At 33.4% G+C, this 24171-nt stretch overlaps 1 protein-coding gene across 2 annotated transcripts; it reads left to right on the top strand.

Annotated features, from left to right (window-relative positions):
• Positions 1-323: 323 nt before the first annotated feature.
• LOC113705501 (vesicle-fusing ATPase) lies at positions 324-22803 on the top strand. Of its 2 annotated transcripts, XM_072064050.1 has the most exons (5): positions 324-802; positions 12027-12136; positions 12244-12389; positions 12470-12572; positions 22098-22803. In XM_072064050.1, exons 2-5 carry the CDS (start codon positions 12029-12031, stop codon positions 22230-22232), a joined length of 492 nt encoding a protein of 163 aa, XP_071920151.1. In that variant the 5' UTR covers positions 324-802; positions 12027-12028; the 3' UTR covers positions 22233-22803. The 2 variants fall into 2 exon arrangements, 1 of the variants encoding a protein (XP_071920151.1); XR_011820686.1 differs by lacking the exons at positions 12027-12136; positions 12244-12389; positions 12470-12572; positions 22098-22803 and adding an exon at positions 1032-1247 and having other exon boundaries at positions 342-575; positions 672-802.
• The last annotated feature ends 1368 nt before the right edge of the window (positions 22804-24171 follow it).

The following is a 24171-nucleotide window of genomic DNA, read 5'->3' as shown; positions in this document are numbered from 1 at the left end:
TTCACTTGTGCATGGGGATTCCACCATGACTTCAATATAAAAAAAGTATGGACCATTATTAGTTAGCAATTTATTTTTTCAATTTACATTTTTTACTTTTAAAATTTTATTTTATTTTGATTTTTTGATTAAATAATTATTAAGAACAAGGGTAATGTTATTAATTTGTAGCCTTGGATAGGAATATTTTTGTCTTGTCAAGTTAATTAATAAGGAAGGTAAATAAGATTTTAAAAAATTGAGAGAATTTAAGTAATATTATGACAAATTTCAGGAGAGGTTTCTGAAATTATCTCTTCCATTTTTTATGAATTTTTTTTAAAGTATGAAGACTCAAATTCGAGACCTCTCACTTACACTCCCTCTCCCCGTTGCAGTGCCCAAACCCAATCCTCCCCCAAATATTTATTGATTTACTTACCAAATTTGATTTATTTATGGGGTTTAGTCTTGGGATTTGGGGCCGAACATGATTGCTCGATCTGCCCCAACTAGCAAGAAACGAAGGGTCAGTAAACCTAGCCCTTACCAACGATGGGGGAGGAGAAGATTATTCGAGATCCCGACTAGAGAAGGTATGTTTAGGATTCAGTCTAATCTCCCAAAAACAGATTCAAGCGTCAACACTAGAGAAGCCATGTTTACGATTCGGTCTAGTTTTCCCAAAACAGATTCAAGTGTCAACACTAGAGAAGCTGTGGTTAGGGATACCAAAACAGATTCAGGCGGCAGCGTAGAAGTCCAGCAGTTGCCACCACTGGAGAAGCTGTCACTATCACAAGTTTCTAGGGAGAAACTCAAGGTATTTGCTGCTCTTGATTAGTTGCTCAATAAGTATTTCTTTATGCAGGGGATGCTTCCTATTAAGGCTTTATCTATGACGTTATTTGATTTATAATTTTATGGTGACAATTCTAACAAAAGTATTAAGAGTTTTGTTTATGAACTTTGGCAGCCAACTGTTTGTTGAAATTTTTTTTTTTTACTGAGCTTGTGGACGTAAAAATAACTTTTTTTTTTTTTAATTTCAGATACCTAGTGAGTATATTGTACCTGTTGCTCAATAGAAAGAACCTGCACATATTTAAGAGTAGAGGGCAAACTACTAAATTCTTATTAAGATCAGGACGATGTAGCTGTAGCTATGTTTGGTCAGTTGACATTGATGAGCAAGTCTCAGAATGAGTATTGATGCTTCAACTCCCTACTCTAGTTAGATTGGCTCAATAAAAGCTAAAAATTCCTAATACAGAGTCTATGAGCATCCAATCTTGTACATTTTCTCACTGCCAACAAGGGATTAAACCATTGGCATTGTGATCATGCACTGCCTGCTGCTACTAATCCACTATATCTGGTTAGCCATATTATTGCAAACTTCAAAATTTGAACAATAAGGGAGTTAAAAAGTAATGCATACATAAATGAAAAATTATTTTGACAACTATGCTGCTCTTGCTGTTAATCATCGTCTAAGCCCCCCACCTCTGAGACAAGCTTTTCTATATCTACATCAGGCAATTTCTTTATTGGGTATGAATGATCTAGAGGTGCAAGTTCTCATGGCCATCATATTATTGCCGATGATTTATTCTGCTTTCATCAAATATGGGTTACAAGACTTAAATTGTAAACTTTGTACACATAAATACTACTGGAGACTACAAAAATGCTGTTGAATGATACGCATGGATGGAAGCATTTTAGTAAAAATTTCTGACCACAATTGCAAGGGTCATAGGACTATCCAGCACATAGCAGCCACAGACAAGTAATATCTGAAATTACTGGAAAGAACATTACCAATCCATGGATGGCAGCTCTATTCTCTAAATCTGACATAAGCACCAGTTGTGGGCTCCAAACAAATTTAAGAGAAACTCATTTTTAACGGGAAAAAAAGGGAAAAGGAATGGTGTTCATACCTGACCAACATTTATAGATCTTATATGATCACACAGACTATCAGCATCCACCTGCCAAACAATATATTCCACGCTCACCAGCCAGCTAATGCAAATTAAAATGATGCTGCAACTAAGGGCATAAAGCATAGACAGCAGAGTCAAATCACATTCACACAAGCTAATTCAGGCCACTAAATTGATATCTAATAAAATGAAAACAAGCATTTAACAGTTTATGACAGATGGTGCTTAGAAAACATACAGATTCTTCTTTACTTCCCGGGTGGAGAGGTGTGACATCAAGGGTTAGTGTAGGGCTGCAAATGAATCGACTCGCGAGCGGCTCGAGTCAAGTTTGAGTCGAGTTCGAGCCAGCTCAAGTCAAACTCGAGCTCAAAATATTAACCTCGTTAGCTCGCGAGCGGCTCGCGAGCTTGAGTATATATATATTTTTTTTATTTTTATTTTTTTTAATAATAAAATTATGTATATTATATATATATTTTTTATTTTTTATTTTCATAGTGAAATTACGTATATATCCTTAATATTTTATTATTTATTCAAAAAAATATTATTTTATTTATTTTTTTAAAAAATAAAATTATTTTATTTTATTTTTTTCGAGCTCGAGCTTTTAGCTCGACTTGATTCGAGTCGAGCTCGAACTCGAAAATTGCCAGCTCGTCGAGTTTGAGCTTGGTAAAATTTAGTCGAGACTCGACTCGATTAGCTCAAAACTCGACTCGGCTCGACTCGTTTGCAGCCCTAGGTTAGTGAAGTGTAGTCGAAATTTTCAGGGGGTATAAACCTACAATTTAAACCAATGTAAAAATTTTAAAAGCGAAAAGATAATATCAGAAACTAAAGAACAAGTACAAACAAAAATTTACAAACGGCAAACCTGCTGATAGATATTTGCATGCCAGGATCAACATTTGCCATATTCCTTTGAACAGAATTCATCCCAATGTAGCCCTTTGGAATGGATTTAAAGCTAGTGAACACTCAGTTAAGGCACAAGCATGTACATTTTAAGCTTAGCAGATCACAATATAGGCTCTTAGACCAACATTTGGGATTTTTGGGGATAGGAAGCATTAGCGTGCAAGAAATAGAGGACATGGGTACATATCTTAATATATGGAAGCTCAAAAGGATATTGGATTGACAGCACCAAATTGTCACTTAGGCGAGCCAAACGAGGAGGAGAAGGAAAATCTTTGAATCAGGAACAATCATCAGGTCTGAATTTGGCACTGTCCTTGGGGTTACAATAAGCATAGTTACTGAAGAAGCATCCAGAGTCCGGAATGTGTTTCACTATCATGGTCCATGCTTCTTCCATTTCTTCTGGCTACAATATTAGGAGATACTCTTGCAATCAAAGTGCAACCATACTCAAATCTCAATGTGCATGCTAAATACAATATGGGTGTTTGAAAAAATAAAAATGTAAAATGTATCAAAAACGAATCAAGGTTAAAGATTGTAAGAGAACTAACAATGTAGACCTGAAACTATCCTAAAAATCCATGGCAGTAACTGGGTTTTGGAATTAAAAAAAAAAAAAATAAGAACGATAGTATTAGTAACCTACCTGAGTCACAAAATCCTTTGCTAAGATTAACAAATCTTAATGGAATTTACCAAATGTTTCAGAGTTCTGCTAACCTTATTCGCTGTTAAACCATATAGATTAGTCACAGAAAAAGGACATTATTACTCATCATAGGACTAAATATTAATCACAAATAGATTTACTGAGTATTTCAAGTTCGACAGCCATGCTGGTGAAAATGCTGACCATCCTATAATTTTCATTCACTTTCAGAACATTTATGTAGGAAACTGGGAAAAACTTCAGTAGTCCCTATAGATTAGAGGCCCTTAATATCGAGGCATGTTTGTCTACTATGTAATGCGCATCTGACACTCTTGGCATTTAAGGATCATTATAAGACTTACAAAGATCAAATATAGTTTTGGATAAATTTGACCAGTTTGGAGATTCTAGAGGCATGAGTAAGACATAATCTATCTAAAATGAAGAGTGCTTTTAGTAGTATTAAGTGAAAATGCAGTGCACTGGCTTCTCTTGATAACAAATAAGAAAGGCAAAACAGTGAATGTCTTCCAACATGAGACCTTGCTCGGTTGAATGAGCATTAAAGCTACACGTACTGGCTTTCATGGATCAGCTTAATTATTACTGAAGACCTTTCTCACAAAAATGCTTCCTCCTAGCATTTAGACTCTCATACTAAACTCCTAAGGCCACACTATTTCACCGGCATTGAATTTAGGGAACTGCATCTTTTCTTTTCGAATAAATTAGGACTACAAGTTGAAGACAAGAATTATAAACAAAAATTTATGAAGTAATGTACAAATTTTAACGCCTCTATCCTCCGGCAATAGCCACAAGAGTCATCATTTTAATAATTCATTGGTTGTTAATGGACGATACAAATTTTCTTTCTCGTTTAAAGCAAATAGAAGACTTCGAAACCTGGGGAATCTAAGTCATGGTGGAAACATTTATTACTTAGTCAATATTCCTTCCTCCACCTGAGACTGTTTCGCTGAGAATTAGTCATCCGAGCTGCCATATCAAGCATGCACTTCTAGCAGGACAAAAACCATCTAAAAGATTCATTACCTCTAGAAAAAGATGAGCATCATCCCCACAGAAAACATTAATAATAATACTTGGTGAAGCAAGTTGGCGTGGGAGTAAATTCTTACCTGCTTTGCTTCCGGAAGAACCAAAGGTGGAGAGAGGAAGCTGCGGTCTCTTGAGAGAGAGTGGAGAGCAAAAGCCTTTTGCGGAGGTTTAAACTTAGCTGTTCTTCTCCCAGCTGGACCCACTGAATCGGGGAGTGGAGTAGCAAGGAAAAGAACGGCCTCCAGTCCAGTCCAGAATGCATGCCTGGGCAGGAGAGGGGAGACATTTATTTGATAGTGACGACATTAATTTTAGGACGTACGACTCTGTCTTTTTTAGCTACTTATAGGCCTGTTTGGAACCTCAGTTTTTTGGGAGTTTGTCTAAAACTTTACTGTAATGCACTGTAGAAGTTTTTGAAAAAATTTTGTAGAAATTTTTGTAAGGTGAAAAACTTTTTTGTAGAAGTTTTTGAAATGTTACTGTAGACGTTTTTTGGATTATTTTTAGAGGTATTTTTAAAACATATTTTTGAATATTTTATAATTTTTATATTTTTAAACATTTATGCATTTATAATACATTTATAAATATTTTTATATATTTATATAAAAATACAAAAATGTATTATATTATATATAATACGTAATATACATATATTTATAAATTTATAAATGTATAATTAATATAAATGTATAAATTATAAATAAATATTATATAAATGTATAAATTATAATTTATAAATGTATATGATGATTATGTATAAATGTATTAATATAATTAATACAAATGTATAAATGTATTAATATTATGTATAAATGTATAATTAATATTGTTTATAATTTATAATTTTTATTGTTTAAATATTTATATGCATTTATGCATTTATAATACATTTATAAATATTTATAAATAAATATATTTATATATTTCTATAAAAATATATAAATGTATTATATTATATATAATACATAATATACATATATTTATAAATGTATAATTAATATAAATGTATATATTATAAATGAATATTATATAAATGTATAAATTATAATTTATAAATATATATGTTGATTATGTATAACTGTATTAATATAATTAATATAAATGTATAAATGTATTAATATTATGTATAAATGTATATTTAATATTGTTTATAATTTATAATTTTTATTGTTTAAATATTTATATATATTTATGCATTTATAATACATTTATAAATAAATATATTTATATAGTTATATAAAAATATATAAATGTATTATATTATATATAATACATAATATGAATATATTTATAAATGTAATAATTGTATATTATTATAAATGAATATTATATAAATATATAAATTAATATATTATAAATATATAAATATATAATATTATGTATAAATGTATTAATATAGTTAATATAAATGTATAAATGTATTAGTTTTATGTATAAATATATAATTAATATTGTGTGTTAATATTATGTATAAATGTATTATGTTATGCATAATACATAATATAATTGTATATAAATATACATAAATATATATACATAAATGTGTAATATATATAATATGTATTATATATATTAAATATATAATATATAATATTTATATAAAAGTATAATTACATATTTATATTAATATTAATTTATATGGTATATAATATTTATATAAATATATAAAATATATTTTAAATAAAATAAAATATTTATGATATGTTTAAATAAATATATAAATATATAATATTATAAATATATAATATATATACTAAATTTTTGAAAGATTTTGAGGTTACTGGCGGCGCTGGAATAGGTAATCGGCACCGGGAGAGGTGGTGGAGGCGGTGTCTGGTGTGGTGGGTTGGGTGAGGGAGGAAGAAAAGTTTTTGAGAAATTTTTTGTGTATAGATTTTTGAAGTGTGTAGGTAAAAAATTTTGAAAAATTTTTTGAGATTCCTGTAGCAAAAGTTATTAAAAAACTAGTAGCCAAAAAACTTGGTAAAAAACTAGGGTGCCAAGTTTTTACCAAATTTTTTAGCTACTAGTTTTTTAATAACTTTTGCTACAAGAATCTCAAAAAAATTTTCAAAATTTTTTACCTACACACTTCAATAATCTATATTCAAAAAATTTCTCAAAAAATTTTCTTCCTCCCTCATCCAACCCACCACACCAGACACCGCCTCCACCACCTCTCCCGGTGCCGGTTACCTATTCCGGCGCCGCCGGTAACCTCAAAATCTTTCAAAAATTTATTATATATATTATATATTTATTTAAACATATTATAAATATTTTATTTTATTTAAAATATATTTTATATATTTATATAAATATTATATACCATATAAATTAATATTAATATAAATATGTAATTATACTTTTATATAAATATTATATATTATACATTTAATATATATAATACATATTATATATATTACACATTTATGTATATATATTTATGTATATTTATATACAATTATATTATGTATTATGTATAACATAATACATTAATACATAATATTAACACACAATATTAATTATATATTTATACATAATACTAATACATTTATACATTTATATTAATTATATTAATACATTTATACATAATATTATATATTTATATATTTATAATATAATAATTTATATATTTATATAATATTCATTTATAATAATATACAATTATTACATTTGAAAATATATTTATATTATGTATTATATATAATATAATACATTCATATATTTTTATATAACTATATAAATATATTTATTTATAAATGTATTATAAATGCATAAATATATATACATTTATACATAATATTAAAACATTTATATTAATTATATTAATACAGTTATACATAATCATCATATATATTTATAAATTATAATTTATACATTTATATAATATTTATTTATAATATATACATTTATATTAATTATACATTTATAAATATATGTATATTATGTATTACATATAATATAATAAATTTATATATTTTTATATAAATATATAAATATATTTATTTATAAATATTTATAAATGTATTATAAATGCATAAATGCATATGAATAATTAAACAATAAAAATTATAAATTATAAACAATATTAATTATACATTTATACATAATATTAATACATTTATATATTTGTATTAATTATATTAATACATTTATACATAATCATCATATACATTTATAAATTATAATTTATACATTTATATAATATTCATTTATAATTTATACATTTATATTAATTATACATTTATAAATTTATAAATATATGTATATTACGTATTATATATAATATAATACATTTATGTATTTTTATATAAATATATAAAAATATTTATAAATGTATTATAAATGCATAAATGTTTAAAAATATAAAAATTATAAATTATAAAATATTCAAAAATATGTTTTAAAAATACCTCTAAAAATAATCCAAAAAACGTCTAAAGTAACATTTCAAAAACTTCTACAAAAAAGTTTTTCACCTTACAAAAATTTCTACAAAATTTTTTCAAAAACTTCTACAGTGCACTACAGTAAAGTTTTAGACAAACTCCCAAAAAACTGAGGTTCCAAACAGGCCTATAAGTAGCTAAAAAAGACAGAGTCGTACGTCCTAAAATTAATGTCGTCACTATCAAATAAATGTCTCCCCTCTCCTGCCCAGGCATGCATTCTGGACTGGACTGGAGGCCGTTCTTTTCCTTGCTACTCCACTCCCCGATTCAGTGGGTCCAGCTGGGAGAAGAACAGCTAAGTTTAAACCTCCGCAAAAGGCTTTTGCTCTCCACTCTCTCTCAAGAGACAGCAGCTTCCTCTCTCCACCTTTGGTTCTTCCGGAAGCAAAGCAGGTAAGAATTTACTCCCACGCCAACTTGCTTCACCAAGTATTATTATTAATGTTTTCTGTGGGGATGATGCTCATCTTTTTCTAGAGGTAATGAATCTTTTAGATGGTTTTTGTCCTGCTAGAAGTGCATGCTTGATATGGCAGCTCGGATGACTAATTCTTAGCGAAACAGTCTCAGGTGGAGGGAGGAATATTGACTAAGTAATAAATGTTTCCACCATGACTTAGATTCCCCAGGTTTCGAAGTCTTCTATTTGCTTTAAACGAGAAAGAAAATTTGTATCGTCCATTAACAACCAATGCAATTATTAAAATGATGACTCTTGTGGCTATTGCCGGAGGATAGAGGCGTTAAAATTTGTACATTACTTCATAAATTTTTGTTTATAATTCTTGTCTTCAACTTGTAGTCCTAATTTATTCGAAAAGATGCAGTTCCCTAAATTCAATGCCGGTGAAATAGTGTGGCCTTAGGAGTTTAGTATGAGAGTCTAAATGCTAGGAGGAAGCATTTTTGTGAGAAAGGTCTTCAGTAATAATTAAGCTGATCCATGAAAGCCAGTACGTGTAGCTTTAATGCTCATTCAACCGAGCAAGGTCTCATGTTGGAAGACATTCACCGTTTTGCCTTTCTTATTTGTTATCAAGAGAAGCCAGTGCACTGCATTTTCACTTAATACTACTAAAAGCACTCTTCATTTTAGATAGATTATGTCTTACTCATGCCTCTAGAATCTCCAAACTGGTCAAATTTATCCAAAACTATATTTGATCTTTGTAAGTCTTATAATGATCCTTAAATGCCAAGAGTGTCAGATGCGCATTACATAGTAGACAAACATGCCTCGATATTAAGGGCCTCTAATCTATAGGGACTACTGAAGTTTTTCCCAGTTTCCTACATAAATGTTCTGAAAGTGAATGAAGATTATAGGATGGTCAGCATTTTCACCAGCATGGCTGTCGAACTTGAAATACTCAGTAAATCTATTTGTGATTAATATTTAGTCCTATGATGAGTAATAATGTCCTTTTTCTGTGACTAATCTGTATGGTTTAACAGCGAATAAGGTTAGCAGAACTCTGAAACATTTGGTAAATTCCATTAAGGTTTGTTAATCTTAGCAAAGGATTTTGTGACTCAGGTAGGTTACTAATACTATCGTTATTATTTTTTTTTGTTAATTCCAAAACCCAGTTACTGCCATGGATTTTTAGGATAGTTTCAGGTCTACATTGTTAGTTCTCTTACAATCTTTAACCTTGATTCGTTTTTGATACATTTTACATTTTTATTTTTTCAAACACCCATATTGTATTTAGCATGCACATTGAGTATGGTTGCACTTTGATTGCAAGAGTATCTCCTAATATTGTAGCCAGAAGAAATGGAAGAAGCATGGACCATGATAGTGAAACACATTCCGGACTCTGGATGCTCCTTCAGTAACTATGCCTATTGTAACCCCAAGGACAGTGCCAAATTCAGACCTGATGATTGTTCCCGATTCAAAGATTTTCCTTCTCCTCCTCGTTTGGCTCGCCTAAGTGACAATTTGGTACTGTCAATCCAATATCCTTTTGAGCTTCCATATATTAAGATATGTACCCATGTCCCCTATTTCTTGCACGTTAATGCTTCCCATCCCCAAAAATCCCAAATATTGGTCTAAGAGCGTATATTGTGATCTGCTAAGCTTAAAATATACATGCTTGTGCCTTAACTGAGTGTTCACTAGCTTTAAATCCATTCCAAAGGGTTACATTGGGATGAATTCTGTTCAAAGGAATATGGCAAATGTTGATCCTGGCATGCAAATATCTATCAGCAGGTTTGCCGTTTGTAAATTTTTGTTTGTACTTGTTCTTTGGTTTCTGATGTTATCTTTTCGCTTTTAAAATTTTTACATTGGTTTAAATTGTAGGTTTATACCCCCTGAAAATTTCGACTTCACTTCACTAACCTAGGGCTGCAAACGAGTCGAGCCGAGTCGAGTTTTGAGTTAATCGAGCCGAGTCTCAACTAAATTTTACCAAGCTCGAGCTCGACGAGCTGGCAATTTTCGAGCTCGAGCTCGAAAAAAATAAAATAAAATAATTTTATTTTTAAAAAAATAAATAAAATAATATTTTTTTTGAATAAATAATAAAATATTAAGGATATATACGTAATTTCACTATGAAAATAAAAAATAAAAAAAAATATAATATACGTAATTTTATTATTAAATAAAAATAAAAATAAAAAATATATATATATACTCAAGCTCGCGAGCTAGCGAGCTTAATATTCTGAGCTCGAGTTTGAGCTCGAGTTTGACTCGAGCTGGCTCGAGCTCGACTCAAGCTTGACTCGAGCCGCTCGCGAGCGGCTCGATTCGTTTGCAGCCCTACACTAACCCTTGATGTCACACCTCTCCACCCGGGAAGTAAAGAAGAATCTGTATGTTTTCTAAGCACCATCTGTCATAAACTGTTAAATGCTTGTTTTCATTTTATTAGATATCAATTTAGTGGCCTGAATTAGCTTGTGTGAATGTGATTTGACTCTGCTGTCTATGCTTTATGCCCTTAGTTGCAGCATCATTTTAATTTGCATTAGCTGGCTGGTGAGTGTGGAATATATTGTTTGGCAGGTGGATGCTGATAGTCTGTGTGACCATATAAGATCTATAAATGTTGGTCAGGTATGAACACCATTCCTTTTCCCTTTTTTTCCCGTTAAAAATGAGTTTCTCTTAAATTTGTTTGGAGCCCACAACTGGTGCTTATGTCAGATTTAGAGAATAGAGCTGCCATCCATGGATTGGTAATGTTCTTTCCAGTAATTTCAGATATTACTTGTCTGTGGCTGCTATGTGCTGGATAGTCCTATGACCCTTGCAATTGTGGTCAGAAATTTTTACTAAAATGCTTCCATCCATGCGTATCATTCAACAGCATTTTTGTAGTCTCCAGTAGTATTTATGTGTACAAAGTTTACAATTTAAGTCTTGTAACCCATATTTGATGAAAGCAGAATAAATCATCGGCAATAATATGATGGCCATGAGAACTTCCACCTCTAGATCATTCATACCCAATAAAGAAATTGCCTGATGTAGATATAGAAAAGCTGGTCTCAGAGGTGGGGGGCTTAGACGATGATTAACAGCAAGAGCAGCATAGTTGTCAAAATAATTTTTTATTTATGTATGCATTACTTTTTAACTCCCTTATTGTTCAAATTTTGAAGTTTGCAATAATATGGCTAACCAGATATAGTGGATTAGTAGCAGCAGGCAGTGCATGATCACAATGCCAATGGTTTAATCACTTGTTGGCAGTGAGGAAATGTACAAGATTGGATGCTCATAGACTCTGTATTAGGGATTTTTGGCTTTTATTGAGCCAATCTGACTAGAGTAGGGAGTTGAAGCATCAATACTCATTCTGAGACTTGCTCATCAATGTCAACTGACCAAACATAGCTACAGCTACATCATCCTGATCTTAATAAGAATTTAGTAGTTTGACTCTACTCTTAAATATGTGCAGGTTCTTTCTATTGAGCAACAGGTAAAATTTGAGTATAATAAGAACCCGTATGTTTTCAAAGTTATGCAAGGTGTTATAGAAGGGCAAAAGGATTTGGATGGAATGCAGCTTGGGATGATCTCGGCTGAAACATGCATGATTTTCAAGACATCATACCCTAGAAGAGTAAAGGTTGATATTGATTTAGTATGAGCAATACAAATAGAGGTTCTAGATCTGTATCAATTTTGTTTGAATCATAAACAAGTTTTACTTTGCTGTGCTGCCGCTATATGCAGATACTCAACCAGCATGAACCAAGCAGCATCTTTCGGCAGAAAGAATTCGACTTTCAATCACTGGGTGTTGGTACTGATGAATCATTTAAAGAGATGTTCCTGGGGATGATTGCCTCGAGGATGTACCATCCACGCGTTGCCAGAAAGTAAATTTACACTTGTTACGTTAGCTGTATATGTATTACGTCATTGGCTTGAAAATTTCTAAGAAACCTCAATTTCCCAGATATGGTGTCAAGCATGTGAAAGGTTTCCTAATCCATGGACCTTCTGGTACGGGGAAGACTCTCTTAGCTCGCACACTTGGGGTCATTTTGAAAAACACCAAGGTACGTATATGCCTGCAGCTTATATTATTTGTCAAAGCAGATTCCTTTTGTGCTCACTCAGTTTATTGTGACTATACCACTGCTGTTGCCGTCGAATTTGCACTCAAGGATCGATATCCATGCTGAAAATTTTCGAAGAAACATAGCAGAAATTCGATGTTAGAAAAAAAAATTGGGTAAAAATAGCAGAAATTGGATGCTCAAAAAGAACCAGATTTTTCCCGGTTGTTCCAAGTTTTCGGTCAAACCCGGGTTTTGACCGGTATTGACCGGGTCTTTGTCACCCGAGTTTTTGAACAAACTCGGACTGGACATGTCTCCTGTTCCCGATTCAACTAGTCGAATCGGTCGGCCTGATCCGAGTTTAAAAACATGGGGTGAAAGACCGACTACCACAAAGACTAATACAACCAAATAGCATAAGAAATTTAGAATGTTTCGTTCGCTAATTATACTTTGAAACATACAATGAGAAAATTAAAAAAAAAAAGAAAAGAAAAAAGTTTACATAGCATGAATTGGTCAAAATAGTTTTGGATCCCAAAAGATAATATCAGAATTGTTGTAATTATATCGACATTATGTGCTGCTTCTACATGTTATGATGTTATCTCATTGCCGCTAGACATAAAGATGTGCAAGAGTCAGGAACTCCATATGTATAACATGCAGGAATAGAGTCAGGAACTCCATATTTAAGTACCTTAATTAACAAATGCTCTCAAAAATATCTCTAAAAATGATACTTAAAATTGAGGCTCCCTATGCTTTCAGGAACTCTAGCATTTTTTAATCACGATTTCCAAATGACGACTCAGCAACATTCAACCTTAACATAGCTCAGTCAGGCACGAAACTAAAGGAAATACAAATAGTTTTTGAGCAGTATAAGAAATTTGGTCGTCAGTGACAATAGCTCAGTCAAACACTTAACAAAAGGAAAATACAAATAGTTTTTGAGCACTATAAGAAATTTGGTCATTAGTAACAACATATCTCAATAATGAAAAAAAATCATCACAGAATGGGGTTCTTTAGCCACAACATAGGAAATTGTCACACTTGATTCAAAGTAGCCAACACATCAGTGATAACCTTGCATTGTCGTCACCTCCATAATTAATTAACTAATACACTTTATATATTGGTTTAATTATGCATTTTTTTTTCTTATTTGAAGATAATGGACTAATAGTGAAGCTTTATATTGGATGCTAATTAAATGTGCGCTATTTAAAATGTGCTCTGTTAATTGAAAGTGCTCTGTTTAAAATCTACTAAAAATTAATGGAAAGCTAGGTTTGTTTTCCAAATTAGTAGTACAATAACTTCAAACAAAATTAACTATTAACATACATGGCTTATTACTATAAAATAACTAAAGAGTTCAACTGACTTTAAAAATACGATTTGCAAAGCGATAGACACAAATATATGAAAACTCCTATAAATCAAGAGGTGAATCATCTTGTGTCTGTCGTATAAGTCGTATGTTATTTAAAGTAGGATTTTTCATAACTAAAAACCTATGATACTACTAGACTAAATGAAAAGAATGAAAGAGATGTAAGATATAGTAATTTAATTTTGCAATTTCCAGGAAATGATACCATCCTCAGCCAAAGTTCAACAGCCAAAGGTCCGGGACTCCAAATGTAAAATATTTAGGAATAGATTGTGTAGGAGCATGTGAGAAGTCATCCATCGTCACTTCAACTATCCTTACTTATCAACTAGTTTGGTCAAAATCCATGTCACATAGACTAAGTGATTGGGACAAAGCACGTAACACTGTATCTTTCACAAGCACTTCAAGCATTGCTCCATTGTAACATGCTGTGTCATGAGTTGCAATCAGAAGCAAGTGAATGCCATTTTTGCACGTATAAAATCCAGAAGTTAGGGTACATACTCCTAATAATTGGAAATGAAATATAATCTGCAAACAAAACATACCAAATAAACAGAAATAAATAGGGCTGAAAATAAGGCTCAATGAGCCAGATAAAGGTATGTTCAGGATTTGTTTGAACATTTTAAAAAAAACTGTTTGAATTTGGCTTGTGTTTGATAATTTTTGAAAGAAATTGATGGAACTTGGTTTGAAATTTCAGATGTATGTTCACGAAAAATTTGGCTTGGCTTGTTAAAATATCGAGTTCAAGGACATACAACCAAAGCTTGGATTGTCTTCAAATTTCACGTTGTATTATATAGAAATTTCATCCTAATTTGTTGCTTTTTTTCCCTTAATTTTCAAGAAATCTATTACAATGAATTAGGAATATGATTAAAGTCAATTATGCCTATTCAAGATATCTATTACGATGAATTAAGGATATGATTAAAATCAATTATGCCTATTTAAGGGATAAGACTATTATATGCTTACTATTTTATAAGATAAGCGGGAAGAAAAAACTGGAGTTAAAGAAGGAAAAAATTGGAGTTAAGGAAGAAAACTATAGATATATTTTTATAAAATTTACTTGGCTTATATGCTCTTGAACATATTGAGTTAGACAACTATTAGAACAAATTGTGGAGTTATAGTAAAATTCTATAATAAAGCCGATGAGAAACAAATAAGTAGCTAGAGATGGAAAAATTTAGTAATATAATAGCAGCAAATGTTTATCAAGTGGCATTGGAACATATTAAAGCTAAATAGTCTAAGCACACTGTCTATTTAAAAATGGTTAGGTAAATAGTCTAGCACACTATCTATTTAAAAAAGTTGATTTTGGCAAAAGCTTGACATTTGGTCAAATCTTACTTCAACTTTATTTGTTGTAATTTTGGCAAAAACTTGACATTTGGTTAAATCTTACTTCCCAATGCTTACTTGATAATATATAGAACATTATAGGAGATGACACCAAAATAGTCAAAGCTTTAATGCATTAATTCAGTACTTCTCAAAAACAGATAAAACCTCAGGAGAAGAATTTTCCGTATTATGTTGTATTTTGGATATATCATCTAGGATTATATTATAAAGGGTAAAATACACTAAACCCCCTTGTGGTTTGGGTTATTATCATAAAACCTCCTCATTGTTTAAAAACCCCCAAAGTACCCCCTCATAGTTTGGATTAATTTGGACAATGAACGGAAATCGTTTAATTTGACGGGAAGTGAATTACACACACTTGACAAGCGAGTGTGATAATAATACATCAAAGGTAATGTGATAATTTTACGTTTTATTTTATTTTCTTTTCTTTTTTTCCTTGTTCTCCCTTTTTCTTCTTTTTCCTGAACGATCTGGAGTAGAAATTACATGAATTTAGATGAAATCTAAGACGCAATGATGTTGAAGATGACGATGACGGTGGTGACCATGGCAATTGAAGCAGCAAAAATTACCATTGATAGATTGATTTGTACACTTCCATCATTGTACCAGATGAATTTAGTTGTAAACTCGGGGGCTGTTGTGCGGGACAAATCCTCCTCCTCCGGTTATACCAGATGGGTTTGGGATGTAATCAATTGGTAGGCTGAGCAAAGAGTAATATGGCATTGAAGGCGGTGGCGGGCTTGGAACAAATACAGATGGATTGTGATTCAAGGGAGCTCAACGGAATGGAATGAAAAGAATGGAAAGTGATTTCAGCCATAGAGATCCATTAACTGCGACCGCCTCAAAGTTTCAATGGATTGTTTAAAGGATCTGGCAAAAGCATCAAAAGACTCTTTTGCGCCGTTGGCATTTTGCAATCTTTCTGGGTGAGAGAACAAGAAACAAGAACCCATTTTCCACAAACCCAGCAAACAAAAAAAAAATATTATGAGGGTAGAGGGAGAAAAGGAAGCCAGGAAAGTTTCTCTGGTTTTTCTTCCAAAATTCTCTCTGCCATTGGAAAGCTTTTTGAGTACTTTTTCTGCTTTTAAATTTGTACTTTCTTTCTACGTAGCACTGGAAAAAAAAAGTCCTCTTTTTCTTTAAAGTATTTCTTGCAAAATCGTTTCCTTCTTTTTTTGAGCTCTTTTGCGGAACAATTAAGATTTCTGTTAGCAATTGGATCGGGTCGGACTAATTTCCGAGGGCTGGACTAGTGCAATTCGGAACTTGGAAATGGACTCAATGGAGGCAACTTCAGCTTCTGCTTCTACTTCTGCTGCAGCTTGCGACTCTAGGTTCAGATAATGGTTTGGGAGGGCTATTATCGACTGTGATGCCAGTGGACATGGGCTCGATTGAGGTGGATGCGGTGACGAAGGCCGAGTTGAAGGAGAATGGGTTTTTAGTTGAATGGTGGCTGTGGTAATTGGTAGCTGTTCTATTGTTGTCGAAGGAAAAAATGGAGATTTGGAGAAGATGATAAGTTTTGAAACAAGGTTAATATAGAAATTTCATATTTTCCGTCAAATTAGACGATTTTCGTTCATTGCCCAAATTAATCCAAACTATGAGGGGGTACTTTGGGGGTTTTTAAACAATGAGGAGGTTTTATGATGATAACCCAAATCACAAGGGGGTTTAGTGTATTTTACCCTATTATAAATAGTCTTAGGTTTTAGAAAAAATAGAAAATTCTTTAAAACTATTAGTATAAAAGTTTTTATAGTTTTCAGGGTAAGTGATTTTGAGAAAAATTTTGACCAGATAATTAGAAGAAAGATTTCATTTTCAATCAGGTGAAGATGTAAATACATATGTAAGATTTTTTGGGAAGACATGGACGTGGATTCCCTCACTTACCATAAGATCATGAATCTCAAAGCTCAGTCTGTTTTAGTCGTGAGCTGATATTTGCATTTTGCAAGAAGCTTTCAGTAAAATGGAAGTACTTCTATAACTTTTTGTTTTTATTAATTATCAGCTCATAGGTAAGATTTAATTTATCTGCAGCCTATTCATTGCTGCAAGTTTATGTTGAAATTTATGTTTGAGGTTGGCTTATGTTGATATTCTTGGTTGGAACTAAGAAATAATTGTGGTCATATTCATAATAAATTTAAATCAATGGACTTAGAGGTAATGGCGAAATACTGAAAAACTCTTGCATTCGATTGATGCGATGGACTCCATCGTGAAATAGGCCAAAAAAAAAAAACCCCAAAACTTGAAAAAATTAGGGGGAAAAAAGTCGCAGACAAGAGAATGGGCTTTGAAGAGAAGAAATGGACGCATTTATTATTGACTTCTCCACCCTAAATTGCTCCGAAACGGAATTTTTAGCTTAAATTCATCTAACATTGTTGTGTGATACTATTACGATTTATAGAATTAACGATTTGACAAAATTTTTTGATTATGTAACACAAAATTTGATTTATTGCTGTTGAGTTGTCAAAATGGGTGATTGAAATGGGTTTGAGTCGGTCATAATCGGATAATGGATATAAGTAGGTCAAACCAATTATACATTTTTAATAAATGAATAAGGATATACCTAATTACCCATAATGAGTCTCTTAAAATTCTACTTATTTTTTAAAATTTGTTTCCATGTTGTTTGACAAGAGATAACGGTATTTTATTGTATTAAATTGATAAAAAATCAAAATTTATTTACTTAATACTTATTAAAAGTTGAGTTTAAATATATAATTATTTTTTAAATGGGTATAAATAAGTGAGCAGAATTAACTCACTACCCACCAACTAAATGAGTTTACTTAAATACACATTTAGACCCATTCAAGATTAGTGGTGGGCAAGTTTAAACGGGTCAACAAAATTATGTTATGATTGGCACCTCTGGATATTGGGTCGGACGAAAATTATTACGCAATTATTTGCACATTTTTCTTCCATGATAGAAAAGAAGTGGACCAACCAAAGAAATTAATATAACAAAGAGGTACTTTTTTGTAATTGATCCAAAGGGACAAAATGAAGAGAGACCCATGACAAACTGGTAAAAGTAAATGCAAATAGACTTTCGCCTGGCAAGTGTAACACAAACAGTTTAGGGCATGGCATCATATGAATTTAATTTCTCGTTTGCCACTGAAAGGTGAAAGTCCCACATGATTATTTAAATTAATCTTTTCCATAATAAAGGTCTAGTCTTTGATGATAAGTATAACTCCAATTTAATCTTCTGCTTTTGATTTTCGTGTTAATGGAAACATCAACTTTTTGAAGCTGCATAAATTTGTTGGAATAACTTAACAGCCTAGTTAACTTTTTTGAATAAAGTTGGAATTTCCTTTCCCTTTAACTTTTGATACAAACTTACTTTTTGAAATATTAAAAAAATAGTAGTGCTTTGGCATGAAACATGATTGCTAATGCTTTGACGTTGATTTCTTCCTAAACCTGAATGTTGGTTTCATGCTAACATATTTTTTGAAGAAAACAACCGTAGTACCTTGCAGAATAGGGTGCTCTAGAACAGTTACTCTGTGTCTTGCTTCCTGAGATTTGAATGGATCTTCAGAGAGGTTGTGTTCATGGCTTAAAGTCACGGTCGCGGTCGCGGGCGCGGCCCGGAACGTTCCACATCGGTCTCGGCATATCGGTCACGGTCTCGGTGAAACGCAAATTTTAAAGTATTTAATATTCTAAAAATTGTTAATAATATAAAAAAGTAGGCTAAATAAAAATAATTAAAAAATAACAAAAGAAATGGCCAAGTCAATCCGTCGCGGTGTGACTCGGCTGATTTCTCGTCTTGACTCGGGATAACTCAGAGTAACTCGGTGTGACTCGGCCGAGTCAATCAGTCGTGGTGACGACTCGGCCGATTTCTCGACGAGTCAAATATTTCGGTATCGTTTCGTCACGGTATCGTATCGGTAGGGGTCGAGACGGTGACGACTCGACCGAGACTTCGAACCATGGTTGTGTTGCCAACAAAGATGGCATCCCTTTCTGATTCTTCTGATAACTTTAATTCTGCCATAGAGGAGTTGATTGACAAACTAGATGATGTGTATACATGAGTATTGGCTGAGTGAAGCGACTGTTGAGCTCAGACTCAAAACACAAACACCAGGCACTGGAACTTAAACTGGCTCGCCTACGGTACGAATCAACTTACTAGAACCATCTTAAATAGCTGCTGATTTATGTTCAGAAGTACAGCAATGCAGATAAAGTTGTGCCAGATTTGGGATCTCTCCTCACCACAATTAAGGCAGCTTTCAGCGAGATAATATAGAAGATTGAAATTCTTTGCGATGACAAATTTGTTTCACGAAAGAGTTTGCTTCTGGAAACTATTGACGTGTTTTGTGACTGGGAAAGGAAGATTGATCTTTGCAAGCAAGAAACTGGACAAGCTCTCGACCTTTTGTCGCACTGCTCATTGGAGTGGAAGCTTCCCTTGCTTTCTCATTCCTTTTGCAGCCAGTTTCTGGTATCTATCTCGGAGATTCTGAAAGAGATTTTGGCTGAACGCGAGGGTGGTGATCAAAAAGTTGATGATGAATTGATGATTAAAGAGCACAAATCAAGGCCTTCAGAAATGACCTTTTATTGCCTCTCATAAGTTTCTTAAAGGATGCACTCCGTTAGTTGAACTCTGACGTCCCTAGTGATCAAATGATTTCCAGCTTCAACACTCATATTGCATCTCTTGCTGTACGCATTGCAAATGAGTCTTTTCATTACTGGATCAACAGAAAGGGGGACCCGGCCCTAGCCAAAAGTAAGATTATCCAACTTCTGGATCTGCAGTGTGAGATTCATCCGACTACTCCAGAGATCCTAGAGTTGAATCTCAACTTCTTGAAAGCACTCATCAGAATTAACCGCAGCCTGGCTGATGGTTTAGCAATTTCTTTTCTCCAGAGTCTCCTCAATGTTGGAGAGCCCAATCATCTTTCAGGTGAGCTAAAACAACTTGTAATCTTCGTCATCAATGAACCAGATGAATCAAGTCCGGATGGACAAAGCATTTCGGAAGAAATTAAAGCTGTGCTTATCCTAGCAGCATCTTTCTCTAGGCGTATGCAACTTGGTAGTCTTTCAGCTCCCAAGTTGCATACAAAGATTTCTCTTCTCAAGGCAGAGGTTTTCCTTAAGCAGCAACTGAAAAGTTGCACAATTTCTTCAAAGAGCCGAGCTGAGGACCTTAACGAGATTGTGCAGGGCCTCAAAATATCTTCCAAAGATCAACCCGAGGAGGCGATGGAACATGGCAAACCAGAACCTATATCTGTGCTCATCGAAGAAGTGGCCAAAGAGGTAGTATCTCCTGAACAATCCTTTCGTGACAAGAAGATTACATAAGACAAGGTAAGGATTTCACTATTTATGTTGCTCCTAAAGATTTTGCTATTCAAAGCAGAATCATCTTATATGGAATTACTGAATAGTGATCCAAGTTTGATGAGCCTTGAGAAAGATCAGATTGAAACGCTACTCGAGGGGCTGAGGTTGTGTTCAGCTTTTGTCACTAATCAGCCAGAGAAAATGAAGGAGAATGTTGAATTGATCTTCACACAAGTCGAAGCAAATGCTAGGAGGATTACATCTTTCTGTTACTCATTTCTTGTCAACAAAAAACAGAGGAGAAGGTTGACAAAATGAATCTTTCATTTTCTGATTTGCTACAAGGGATGGCAATGATCAAGCTAGAACTTAGAGGGTCCTGCCCCCAATATCCAAGGCATAATTTCCCCAAGACTAATGGATTGGGCTTTGTTGATTATCTCTTAGTAAATCTATGGGAGCTTCTCAAACATGACCTAGATTCTATTGCACTGGTGAAGCATCATATTGAAAATATTTTATCCAATTAGGAGTTTTTGAGATCTTTTCTCAATAAGCTGGACAACGAGCATCTAGACCAAATGGATCCCGTTACAGATGTTACAAATGCGGCATATGAGGCTGAATTTATCATTGACTCGATTGAGGTTGGAATTGGTAGCCATTGGCAGCATGTATTGTGGCTTGATGAGGTTCTCGAAGAGATAAGACTCATTAAGATGTAGACCACCAAAATTTATGAGGAGAAGACTTTTGATGCCAGAGACCACATTGTCTCCCAGAATTCTAGCCATATGAAATCACCAGTCAGCATACCAGAAGCTGGAACTGGTGAGCAAGTGGTATCTCTCAGCGATGAGGAAGAGACTATAATTGATCAACTGACCAGAGGATCCCCACAGCGAGATATTGTCTCCATTGTTGGCATGCCAGGTATGACTACCCTAGCCAAGAAATTGTACAACGATCCCAAAGTTACACTTCACTTCTATGCTTGTGGATGGTGTTCCGTTTCGCAAGGACATGCAAAGAGGGAGTTACTAGTTGACATTTTAAGCAACAGTGGTGAACTTACTGATGATGTATATCAAATGGCTGATGAGGATATGGACTTGAAGTTGCACCAGCACTTGATGAGAAAGAGGTACTTGATAGTTATGGATGACGTGTGGGACACTCACGTTTGGAATGCTTTGAAACAATCATTTCCAAATGAAAAAACTGGAAGCAGATTTTTGATTGATGGAGCAATTGTTGGGCACCATTTGCGATGTTATTTGGTCCTAATTTTGGTTACTTACTGTGTTAAGTATTAAAATTTTGCTCATATTTGATATTTGTGTAAATTGTAGGCGATTGATGTTAAAAGTGGTATCTTGAAGAGAATTTCCAGAAGACTTTTCATCTCAGGGCGTGCCCACGTTAGAAACTGTAGAAGGATACCCAAAAGCAGGACTCGCGGGATTGGTAGCAGCAGGGTCAATTAGAAAATCAAGTCGACGTGAACCGGGGAGATGGCCTGTGCTGGGTTGTTCGGATGATGGAGGTGGGGTCATTACTCCAAGTCTGCCTGAGTTCGATTCCAGTCCGCAATCTAATTGTTTACGTTCTAGGTATCGATCGGGCCCGCTCTGTCTGGGCGCTGTGGGATTAGTCGGGTGGTCCCAGATACCCATAGTGTCAGAAAAAAAAGTGAACCGCGGAGATGCATGGGATTAAAACTCCTAGACAAAGTCTTGCTCCCCGACGTTTCTTTGCTTCAACTGGCGGGGGCTACAAAAGGGAAGAAAGCCAGATTCACGCAACATTAAGAGATTAGCTTGTAGTTTCTTTTCTTCGATCAGACGTTTTCTTTTCTTTTCGGCGGCGAACAGCGGAAAAGCCAAAATCACGCGGGCTTATTAGATTAGCTTTAGTTTGCTTTCCCTGTAAGACGAATTTACTCGCTGCTTTGGCTTTTGTACAATTTCTATTAGACTATCGCTTTTCTTGACTTTGCTTCAGTACGAACAAAAAGGAAAAAAATCAGAGACAATCAAGACTTTTTCTTTTGCTTTCTTCGTTACTTCATCGCTCCTAATTCTTTGATGTTTGTGTGGATGGAATCAATCAAATCACCCGAGATTGATTTGATGAGGAGTGGCTAGATTTCTCCTCCACCCAAAGGCCGACGCGAAAGCGTGATCCATAACATTTGTGAGATCTAATCAAATTTTCATTATTTCTTCCGATTAGTTATTATTCGTGCGTTTCCTGAATTAATTGTTAAGGGGTATTTTATTAATTGAGTATCAACGGCCGGATATTTAATTTAATCTAATAGCCTACTGCCACGTTAATTAAATTGAATCCGTAATTGTTCGTTTAGTTGACAACTAGTGGCAACCACCGTAATTGGCTGTATGTTGGGAAAACGTAAGATCTAATTTAAATAAACCCTCTTAGCGTTTTTATTGGTTAGGGTTGGGTTCTTCTAGATTTAATGCAATTGGATAATTAAATTTCTACGGTCGTACTTAGGGTTGTTTTCTGGTTAGAGAATCAGTTAATGGTCATACCTTGACTGTCGGAAAAGTAAGGATGAATTGGTTGTCAGAGCTTGTAGATAGTTATAACCAACCTAGTGACGGATGAATGAAATATCTGTGCATCGATGATCATTTAATTAGACCGTGCCTGAAAAGTTGATCCTTTGGATAGAATTTTATTAATTGTCATTTTTTTCGTAAATTGTACTTGTTGAATTAGCTTTTGAATTTTGTTTATTTTGTTTTTATTTTCATTCCATTAAATATCCCCAAATTTTATTTTATTGACTTGGAAAGAAACAACTTTCTATCCGTTCCCTATGGAATCGATCCTACTTGACATTGTATGCAAATTTAATATTTTTATAGATAATTTTGGTATATCAGATTAAGCAAACTCTTCGAAAATAGGGTGAATCAAGTAATCCATTACACACCTAGGGTTCTTACTCAAATATTCGAATTTGTTCTATAATTAATTGTGGTGGTAACTTAGACCTTTTATTAATTATTATTACACAGACTCGACACCTGTCAATTTTTGACGCTATTGTAGGAGAACGGTATTTTGGTTAATTTTGTTTCTTTCTAAATTATTTTATTTGGATCTGTCTAGCATTTTTCTAGTTTTTGTCTTGTTCTTCTCGTACAGGCGAGTTGTTTTTCGATCCGAAAGTAGAGAAGACTGCGCGCCGAACTAGGAAAGAGACTAACCAGCTCAGAGAAAAGCAATCTAGCACTGCATCTCAGGGACTAGATCCTGAGGTTGAATCAACAGATTCGAGTGGTGATAATTCAAGTGATCCAGGTCAAGAAGACATCCCTATGGCAAATGCACGAACATTAAGGGAGTTGGTTGCTCCAGAATTGCCCCAGCAGCCTTTGTGCATTACATTTC

This window comes from Coffea arabica, chromosome 8c (genome assembly GCF_036785885.1).
Source record: "Coffea arabica cultivar ET-39 chromosome 8c, Coffea Arabica ET-39 HiFi, whole genome shotgun sequence".
In the NCBI taxonomy this organism is placed as follows: Eukaryota; Viridiplantae; Streptophyta; class Magnoliopsida; order Gentianales; family Rubiaceae; genus Coffea; species Coffea arabica.
Note: the sequence above shows the minus strand (reverse complement) of the source record. Positions and strands in the feature narration are given on the sequence as shown.

Bases quoted from the DNA above. Each gene is read 5' to 3' on its own strand.
- LOC113705501 (XM_072064050.1), top strand. From the start codon at position 12,029: ATGCAAGGTGTTATAGAAGGGCAAAAGGATTTGGATGGAATGCAGCTT. The intron at 12,137-12,243 runs GTTGATATTGAT...CGCTATATGCAG, and splicing joins CATACCCTAGAAGAGTAAAG to ATACTCAACCAGCATGAACC. The intron at 12,390-12,469 runs GTAAATTTACAC...TCAATTTCCCAG, and splicing joins CATCCACGCGTTGCCAGAAA to ATATGGTGTCAAGCATGTGA.